At 53.0% G+C, this 10,276-nt stretch overlaps 1 protein-coding gene across 3 annotated transcripts in view; it reads left to right on the top strand.

Moving 5' to 3' along the window:
• Positions 1 to 9,985, top strand: part of PHACTR1 (phosphatase and actin regulator 1) — a 554,037-nt gene extending 544,052 nt beyond the window's left edge. For all 3 annotated transcript variants that reach the window (XM_042985704.1, XM_042985705.1, XM_042985703.1), the window contains 4 exons: positions 1,718 to 1,779; positions 6,074 to 6,214; positions 9,002 to 9,078; positions 9,910 to 9,985. In XM_042985704.1, coding sequence (XP_042841638.1) covers positions 1,718 to 1,779; positions 6,074 to 6,214; positions 9,002 to 9,078; positions 9,910 to 9,925 — 296 coding nt within the window. In that variant the 3' untranslated portion in view covers positions 9,926 to 9,985. The remainder of the gene's footprint in view (positions 1 to 1,717; positions 1,780 to 6,073; positions 6,215 to 9,001; positions 9,079 to 9,909) is intronic.
• The last annotated feature ends 291 nt before the right edge of the window (positions 9,986 to 10,276 follow it).

Genomic DNA, 10,276 nt, shown 5'->3' with positions numbered 1-10,276 from the left:
AAAAAAATGTTTTTAATGTTTCTTTTTGAGAGAGAGAGACAGAGTGCGAGCAGGGGAGGGGCGGAGAGAGAGAGGGAGACACAGAATCCGAGGCAGGCTCCAGACTCTGAGCGGTCAGCACAGAGCCCGATGCAGGGCTCGAACCCATAAACCGCGAGATCATGACCTGAGCTGAAGTCAGACACTTAACTGACTGAGCCACCCAGGTGCCTCTCGAAACTTGCATTTTTAAAGGAGTTCTGGGAGGGAGATGGGATATCTTTAAATCCAAAGGAAAGGGCTCTCATGTGGGGGGCCAGGGCCCTGTGGGGCAAGCTTCTGTGGAGACCGATGGTGGCCTTTGCCCACCGCAGGATGTGAGCATTTCTGTGCCCCCATACAAGATCCTCAGACGCACCCCACCCCCCCCCCCAGGCAGCCACAGCAGGCAAGCTGTGCCCCTGGGGGTGTCGCTCAAGGGCCTGAGCTCTGCTCTGAACTGCCATTGTCCCTTCCAGCCGGAAGTGTGAGTTGCCTCTGATTGTGGTGGCCCCTGTCAGGACCCGCAAGGAGGAACAGGGTGGGACCCCGCTTCCGTGCACAGGGGCTTCCCTCTTTTACCGACCTGGCCAGTCGTGAGCCAACTGAATGGCAAGTGTGCCCTGAGTTCAGTTACTGAAACATAATTTAGCAGCAGTGATTTGATGCGAAGACCAAGCTGAAGGAGATTGCCTTCACGGATGCCATTCTAAATTCAGTGGGTGAGAATCAGAGACCTTCTTTGGACACGGTTTGATTTCTGTGACCTTCAAGCTAGACGATATTGGGCTTAGACCCTCGCCTCCATTCCAAGGCCCAGAAGGAAAGTGACGTACCCAAGGTCACTCGCTTTGCTTAAAATAAGCCCGCATTCTCTGCCCTCCACACCTCTCCTCCCTTCCCCAGACCCTCTAACCTATGGCTCTTTAAACATCTGGTGAGTAAGTCACCCCGCATATCAAGCCAAGAACGTTTAGACTCCGAAGTCTGCTCTCCTAAGACACTCCTTAAAAGTCTAAATGCAGGCAATTGTGTCCCACACTCTGGCCTCACACCTGCTCTGTGGACTTCTTGGAAGATTCAAAGAATTAATGGAATCAGGGCTTGCGAAAGGTGAGCGTTTTGAAATCCCTCTCCGCGTGCCCAGTGCTGCGTTCGGCCTCAGCCGTGCCTGGTTTCATTTCTGCAGCAAGTGGCAGGCACCCCCACAGGCTGGTCTTCTGTTCTGTCCCCACGGAGCACCAGACATGAGGCCACATCACAATGAGCCCCCGTCAGTCACTGTGAGGCCCAAGGCAGAGTTGAGCCGGCCTGAGTCTTGTCCAAAGAAGGGAGCCTCGCCTCCCTCCAGAGGCCCGTGTCCCTGCTAACAGCACCCTCATCCTGTTAGGACCTATCTCCCTGCCTTAGAGCCATACTTCTCAGCCCGGCATTTCTGCCTGGAGACTTGAAAACCCGTGACACACACGGAAAACACAGTAAGGTCAGCCAGCTCACCGTCAATTTGAAACAAGGCAGGCAGTTTACAAAGCGTCCCATAGGCAGGAGGGTGGCCGCGGTGGGGTGGGGGGGGACAGGAGCTCGCTCTCCCCTTGTTCAAGTCGTGAGGGGCTTGGCCTGGAGCCTGCAGAGGTTCAGAGGGTATACCTGCGTGTGACACTGTTTCCCAAAACCAAAGCATGGTCAATGTTTCTTGCAGCTCGGAATGAACAGGAGGAACAAGAGGAGAAAAGAGAAATCAAGAGGAGGTTAACTCGAAAGGTGAGCGGGTTCTCCAGGCGGGAGCTGGGACAGGACAGCGCGGGCCGCCCTTGGCTCCCGTGCCGCCTGTGGGCCCCGGTGGCCTTGCAGCTGCCTGGCCCGGAGGAAGTTCTGTCAGTGGCCCCGCGCCTTGGCTGTGAGAGCAAGCGGCTCTCTAGATTCTCCGGGACTCCCCCCGGGGACGGTGGTCAGCTCAGTTTCATGGCCTTCAGTGCTTTGGGCTGGTGACATTCCACTGCTTGATTCTGTGACACCCATGCCTCCCTCCCCCCAGGCAACTTGATGTCAGGTGCATTATGTTTTCAGTTACCGCGAACATTTTGTTTTTGAGAAATTCACCGTAATGCCACCAAGCATGGGAACGTCATGATCAAAATCGGTAGTTCAAATGTAATGCAGTTATTTGCTGTGACCCTGGGAGAGTAAGTTTTCCTTGCCTCCCCTGATACTGTTCCTTACCTATGAACTGAGAACTACTTGGTTTGATTATGCCAGATCCAGCTTGAATTACTGAATTTAGGAAAATGCCCAAAGTGCTGATAAATTTACTGCAGGTGTTTGAAAAGCACTTAAAGTCACAAAGCTGGAATTCTTATGTATTTTAACCCCCAGAATAGGTGATGCGGCAGTGTGACACAGACCCGAGCGGATCTAATTCCATGAGTGGCCTCTCTAGTAACAGACTCTTAGTTGAGGCTATTCCTGGATGGTGTTGACAAGTTTAATTAATTGATAACACACAGGAAACGGAACTATGTTCTGTTTTTAATCAGCCTCCTACAGTGACCTTCTTGAGAGAAAGATACTCAAATCTTAGAGACAGTTAAGAGACCCGTTAAAATTAATTTTCAAAGGTTTATGAATGGACTTTTCTCCCTAGAAATATTATGTAAAGGAAGAAATGCAGAGATCCTAAAACATCATGCCAATTATTAAGGTGATGATTTGTGCGTCTCTGACCTTGTCTCCCTTGGAGCATCCCAAATACCCAGTGACAAGCCAAATGCTATCCCAATTATAAGGAAAATAAACAAGAGCCTGAAAGGCCAGATGACAGGCTGGCGTCCCCCTGGTTGGGAACTCGAACAAGAGCTAAGTGACCTCACTTTGTCCAGGTGCCCTCACCCAAGTCAAGGTCTGATTCTTCAAATCCCTAAGACCACCCCATCTTTGGAGGCAGGGCATCCTTTCTCCCGAGCCTGAGTAGTGAGGAGGACAGGGGATGATACGCCACCTTGTTTTAAGTGTGTCCTTGAAATGACTTAGACTATCCAGAGGAGGCTGGTGATAACCCCTCCTTTCTGATACAGAAAGGTCTAGACATTTCAGGGAAAAAAAAATCACATTTTTATAAAATTCATTGGGGTTGATTGCTGCGCCCAAGTCTCCTAAACTTGAGGGTTTCTTGCTAAAAGCTAGAAATAGGAAAATACTTAAGCCTATATTTAGTTTGTGTCTTTTTAAAAAGAGCATACAAAAAGTCAGCTAATTGCATAATTTGGCAAGGGAGGAGGGTTCCCTCCCCCGCCATCTCCCAAAGGATGGGTACCGCTAGGGACAGGTGCCCCCAAATAGCCCCTCATTTTTGCAGGTCTCCAAGGCAAGAGAACTTCCTTCTCTTCCTCCTGGTCCCCTCTCCTTCCTTCTCCCAGGAAAGCTGCCTTATAATTTCAGCATTTGCCCTTCCCTGGGACTGGCTTGGGGAATGAAAAATGCCTTTAAGGGAAGGGAGAACCGCTTTGAAGGGGAAGACCGGAAGGCACTTTCACCTCTGTTTTTGACGACAGAGATGTGAGCCTGCCAGCAGGTAGGGAATTCTGTAGTGCCTCCTGGGCAGATCTTTCTCCTCTGGGGCCTTGAGCACAGCAAGACCAGATGCCAGTGACGATGGCTGTCGTTCGGTTACCCGCAGCCCTAAGGTTTCCTCAATTCAGTTCTATTTCGTTCTAACGCAGTAGGGAGAAAAATGAGAGCCAGGAGCTGATACAGGACACTGGTAGCAACAGACCAGTCATTTTCTTCAGCCAAATTGAGACTAACCTAAAAATTATGTGGTCTGTCTTTTAATAAATGCCAGCCTCCCCCTTTGGAAAAAAAAAAAACAAAACATGCTGGCTAGCTAAATGGTTAGATGGATGGGAAGAAGAAAGGAAGGGAGGGAGGGGAGGGGCACTTGGGTCAAGTTGTATTAGTGGTGGATCTGGGGCCTCAAGTAATTTACTTTTCAGTATCTGGTTGCAAGTGATATTTCTGCCATAGATTGAAACATAATGCTTCCAACCTCTGCCCCCCCCACCCCGCCCCTTCTTCTAGCCCGCCATCCCCAGAAAACGGACTTCGGCCACAAAGATCATTTCCTCGCCATCTGAGGAGGGACCCTAGGTTCATGTACCCCAAAGGCAAGCCAAAGGCACATCTGAGCACTAAGTAGCCAGGGGCACGAGCCCATGCTCGCAGGGGAGAGTCCCAGGGGGCATTGGTTAGGTGGCCTACACACCACCCGAGATCCCGCCCCCCGGGGGAAGAAACCGGTCCCCTCCTCATTCCCTCCCTCCTAGCACTTGGGAGCAGCGCCTTATCGATTTGGAGAGATCGTGTCTAAAGTCTCCGATGGGACTCAGGCATGAAAAATAGCCCCTGACCTTTGGATCTAACATTTAGTTTTCTGTTCGCTCCAGACTGCCACCAAGTCTGTTGGTAAAGTACCCAGAGCATGATTTCTGGAAATATAAACTAGAACTTCGGTGCTTAACCTTCCTCTTGTCACAGTACACTTAGAAATTGGCACCATCTGCCCAGCATTTCGCGGTAAATCTTGCTAGTCCTAAGAGGCACAAGAGATGTTGAGCAGAGTCCTTGTGTAGCTGGGGAAACAGGAAATGTTTGCATGTATTTTAACGAGTGTGCAAAAGCTGCCTGAACTCACATTGCAGAGGGCACGTGTTTGAGTCCGGATGGACTGTTCACAGTACCCCACGAAGCCTGGGACAGCTGTGGGTTTCCTGCGACAGGCCAGCACTGACACCAGAAGGTCCTGTCCCAGGAACGCCAGGGCTGCCTCAGCACAGATCTGAACCACTCTGACAGGAGCCGGCTAGGCCTCTGATCCCCCACATCCCCCCTCCCGCCATTGGCCAAGAGGGAGCCTCAGGCTGCTTTGGTCCCGCCTGCAGCCTGGCCGTACCCGGCTCCATTCTGTTTGATCCCAGCCGGGCAATCATCTAACTCCTTTTCCGCGTGCTCTTCCACGGTCCACCAGCTGGCAGCGGGCTGGAGCACGCTGGCACCACCAACGGTGTGTGGCAGCCGCGGGAAATCGAGTCAGGACAGCCAGGGTGGTTGGGATTCACTTGTGCGTCTGTGCGCGTTGTATAGGCCTTTGTGGTGGGGTTGTATCTGACTGCACTTTCTGTTGGTAGAAGTGAATACAGCGTAGGGCTTGGAGGAAAAAGTGCTTTAAAATAACGTCGGTTAAACGTGCGTTCACAGCATCCTGAAGACACGGCGACGGTGTTGCTCCAGGAGAAATAAACCCAGTGACGGGAAGCGATGATAGAAACGTCAGCCTTGTGCCGCCCAAGTACAAAGGGACGGTGCTCGTGACTGGGACCGCGAGGCGGCTAAATAAATACACATTCTCGTCCTAGTTGTTGCACCCCTCGCCGCAGACCCGTCCTGAAGGCCTGTCCCATGCCTTCCTGGCCTAAACCCAGCCTCGCCCTGCATTTGCGGACGGACTGTGAGGAGCAGGGTCCCCTCTGGCCTCATACATCATGGCTGCGGACCCCTGAATTTGCATATTGTTTGCACATCCGCCCTTTGGGGGGGTCTAAAACACACGCATTTAAAACGATTTCCAGCCCCATCCTGCAGAGCACACTCAATCTGACACACGGGCGTGGGCTTACAAATCCAAAATGAGACCGAAGTCTGGTGTGAGGTTCCCGTCCCCGAGTGGGAGGCTCGGCACGGGTGTGGGAAAATCCACAGCAGACGCCCGCACCCACGCGGGCAGACAGGCCGCTTACAAGGAGATGCTGCAGTGTTATTAAGACTCAGCCTACCTGTCTATCCGGAAAAGCCTGAAGGTAGCTCAGGGGGTAATAAAGCTCTCTCTCTTTGAATTCTGGAAAAGTCCCAGGTCCGGGAGTCAGAAGCCCTAGGTCCCCACCCCGGGCCCTGCCCCTCACTTGCTGAGGGACGTGTTGGTTGCCTCTCAGGACCTCGTTTTCCCACCGACCCAGCAGTCTACACTCCTCTGGCTGACCGGGTCCGTCTCTCTCCCTCCCTGCAGCTCAGCCAAAGACCCACAGTGGAAGAACTTCGAGAAAGAAAGATCCTCATCCGTTTCAGTGACTACGTGGAGGTGGCTGACGCTCAGGACTATGACCGCAGGGCCGACAAACCGTGGACCCGCCTCACCGCTGCCGACAAAGTAAGCCGAGGGGTGAGGAGTGGGGTAGGGGGTCCCCGTGCCTCGGTCTCCCCCCGCGTTGGCGTTCCCGCTTGCTGCCGGGACCCCGGGCTGAGACCAGCAGCGAGGCTGTGGTTGCAGTGGCCGTCATGGGGTGCCAAGCGCCCCCTGGGCCTGCTTAGGGTGCTGCTTCTCCCAGGGCTCCAGATAACCTGCGGGGAGGTCACCAAATTGATTCTCCACTGCCGGAGAGAAGGCACGCGACAGTCACATAATGTCATGCTGAGTGACAGCAGGAGGAGAGGCCGTGTGGGCGGCTGTGCCCACAGAAACAGAACATCTGTATGGGCACAGAACAGTTCACAAGTGCGAGGCTCCAGGCTTCTCGCAGCCCTTCGTGGAGAGGACGCTGTCCTTGGCACCCAGTAGGATTCGCAAAACTAAAGAGAGACCGGCTCACTGTGTCTGCGGTTATTATACCCTAACGGTAGAAACGGGCCACAAATCACAGAGACGGCAAAACGTGCCTTGCTACGCTAAACCGTCATCCGTTTGGAAAACAAGAAGAATCTGTCTGAGGCTGAGTTTTGTAAGAAATGCAGTGAAGCAAAAGGGAATTCTCACCTGTCCCCTGGACCATAAATCGAAATGAACCTCTGCTGCATAATCCTTTGGGACCCTAGTCCAGTCACCGTTAGGAACTGGAGAGCTAAGGCCTTTTAAAACAAAATCTAAAATAATGACCACGTCTGGTGTGCAGGTGACATTGGGGAGACTCTGGCACACACCGGGGGCCTTCTCTTGAGTCCTGCCTTTGCCCCACGAATTTATGTGGGCTGTAGGGTGAGGCCGTCTACAGCGCAGACTCTGGCCTGATCGAACGCAGGGAGTTTGAACACAGGGAAGCCGCGGCACGCTGGTGGGAACATTGGGGCCAGAAGCAGGCTTTCCAGAAATGCCTCCCACACGGTGGGTCCACCCACAGGTCCCGATGAGTGGAAGCCTCTGCCCTCCTCTTAAACGTAACACTCATTGCTTCCCCGGACAGGCATCTGTGGTAGTGACCCCAGGAACCGGCACCACCATCCACCAGACCCAGAGGCCCAGCCCCCAGGCTGTTGTGTCATGTAAACGGGAACAGAGGAAGGAGCCCTGGCGCCTTCTGCCTTTTGTTCACAGCCTGACTGCAGCGCCCTTGCTGACCGAGGATGAGGGAGGGTATCAGAAAAGCGGGGGAAAGTACAGCGCGTCTCCCCATGCACGTGCTGAAGTTGTGCGTCGCATTCAGGGAACCCAGTTCCTCAAGAGCTGCGGCCCAAGAACAGGAAGTGGCGCCCACAGAGGGGGGGTGTGCCTGCCTTCTCTGGGGGGAGCCACTCTGATCCTGCCTGCGGGCCTTTCCGGCCTGACTCTCTGTGCCTTGACAGTCCCATCGAAGGAAATACAGCAAAACCTCGGATTGTGAGGAAGACAAGCACACGTTTCTAATAAATGTTAACTTGATAAATGAGCGACATCTTGGAATGTGAGTAGAGCGTGACGCCGAACGTCACATGATCACAGCTGAGCCAGCGGTTCTTGAAATTCGCTTTGCTACACAAGTGCTTTGGATTGCAGGCGTGTTTCCGGAGTGAACTATTCTCACAAACCAAGGTTTTACTGCACTCCCATTAGAAGGAGCTCTGGGAGGGAGTGCCTGGGTGGCTCAGTCGGTTAAGCGTCCGACTTCAGCTCAGGTCATGATCCCACGGTTTGTAGTTCGAGCCCCGCGTCGGCCTCTGTGCTGACTGCTCAGAGCCTGGAGCCTGCTTCGGATTCTGGGTCTCCCTCTCTTTCTCTCTGCCCCTCCCCCCCCCTCAAAAATAAATGAACATTAGAAGTAGCTCTGGAAAAGAGCGCATGTTTAGAATTTCAGTGCCTGGGGAGGAAGTGAGGTTTTCTGCAGTGTCAGAACCTTCTGTTCCACCTCCTCGTCTGTCCTTGCAGCCTGCCTGCCTGCCCTCCCTCAGCCGCAGCACATCTACGGGTGCTGCTGGAAGGGGGCAGCTACTCAAACGAGGCCATACCCTTGATAATGGCATAGACCACCTCCGAATCAACAGAACTGTGAAAGAGCGAGGTCTTTGTAAATCAAACGGAAAGGAGGCAGCTGGCAATCACCCATTCCCTTAATTTGACTGAGGAATTTGACCCACCCCTTCTAGAAGGACCCATCCTGAGGCAGCACAGTGCTTGTGCTGAGCTTAGATTGTTTGCCTACAGAAGATGGGGGGTTGACGTTTAAATGTGCACTCGGGGCACCAGGTGGCTCGGTCGGTTGAGCGTCTCCGTCTCAGGTCACGGTCTCACGGTTCGCGGGTTGGAGCCCCGCATCAGACTTGATGCTATTGCTGCAGAGCCAGCTTCGGATCCTCTGTCCCCCTCTCTCTGTTCCCCTCCCCTGCTCGCACTGTCTCAAAAAATAAAACATTGAAAAAACACCACAACTTTAAAAGTGCACTCAGGACCCCAGGAGTGTGGGGCAGATCTGCATGGCCTCTTGCTGCCCCGGAGGCGCTCCTCGGAGAGCGGAAGAAAAAGACACTTTGGGCAGTAGGCCAGATATCATTTGCGATTTACATTTAGGGGGCGGGGGGATTCTCTGTCGGTTCCAGGTGATTTTCTTTCCCCTCCCAGTGAAGGAATTCATTTTCCGTACTTACACTGGGTCGTTCGGCTTTGTCGAACAAAACAGGTAATAAGCGAACTCCCTTCTGCATCTGTCTCTTCTGTCTCTTCTGCATATTCACGGAGCTCTCTTCTTTCCAGGCTGCCATTCGAAAGGAGCTCAATGAATTTAAAAGCACTGAAATGGAAGTTCATGAATTGAGTAGACATTTAACAAGGTTAGTAAATTGAGGGGTTCTTTTCCCTTTTTTTTCCTTCAAATGGTCATACCTGCTTCCCGACTAACTGCCATCTGCTGCCGGATTACAGGTGGGTGTGGTGGGGAGGGGTGGGGGATAAGAGAAGGTCCGCTGTGGTTTCCGAATCGAGGGGAAGGAGCACCGCGACCTTCCGAAGGCCTAGTTTTTCACTTAAAGATCTGTTAAGTGCCAGACCACCCATAACCCCAGAGTGGGTTTTTATGGAAACCTAAGCTGAGAAGAAAAGCCCGTTGACATTTATATCCAGTCAGCCCGAGCCAAGCCTGGGCAAAATACCAAATCCACATGGGACTTCCAGAGTGGGTTTGCTCCTGTGATTCCGTGTGCCCATATCCTCCTTTGGGGAAACTTAGGCACAGAGAGATTTAAGGGGCTGATATAAGGTCACATGGCTAGCTAGTGGCAGAGCCATTGACTTAATTCTTAGGACTCCTGTGGCGGACACTTAGAGAAACAGGACGCGCCGACTGGTGCCTGGGCTCAGAGACGCAAGTTGGGTGCTCCACCTTGCTGCTGAGTCCAGGCTGAGCGCGTGGGCCGAGGGCCACCGGGGCCGTCCGGTTTGGGCCCCCAGGAGCTCCAGATGAAACTACTCCCAAACATAAGGTGAATTCCGTGGGGGCTCGAGTACTTGAGGAGTTCTGTTAGGGATGTGCCTTTGGCCGGAGGTTTAACCAGATTTAACCTGCCACTCGTCAGCCACGGGGAGTCTGAGGATGGGAAGCTCGGGCTGTGGCATCCGGCACCTCTAGCAGCCCCTTGGTCTTGACTCAATTATTTGTTTTCTAGGTTTCACCGACCTTAACAGTCAAATTCTTCCTGAGTGCTATGCTGTCTTCGAAACATAAATTTATAAGAACCATAAGTGCTGGTATTTATTCACTTCCCCATTATGATGTAAATCTTCTGAACTGCCTTTTTTTAAAAAGAAGAAGAAGAAAAAGGAAACCCGATCAGGATTCTCTTTGCGAAAGCCCAGTGGTCACCACTCCGCGGTCAGAGCTGCTGGTACCGCCGCGGACTCCGAGGGCACCGGCAGGCCAGAGTGGAGACTTCCCGGCGCTCGGAGTGGTCCTGGTCCTCTCCCTCCAGGCCTGGCAGGTGCCGTGTTCATTGAGGCTCCAGCGAACCTCTTCCCCTCGAGTGTCTGTCACCT

This window comes from Panthera tigris, chromosome B2 (genome assembly GCF_018350195.1).
Source record: "Panthera tigris isolate Pti1 chromosome B2, P.tigris_Pti1_mat1.1, whole genome shotgun sequence".
In the NCBI taxonomy this organism is placed as follows: Eukaryota; Metazoa; Chordata; class Mammalia; order Carnivora; family Felidae; genus Panthera; species Panthera tigris.
This window is presented reverse-complemented; position numbering and strand designations above follow the sequence as displayed.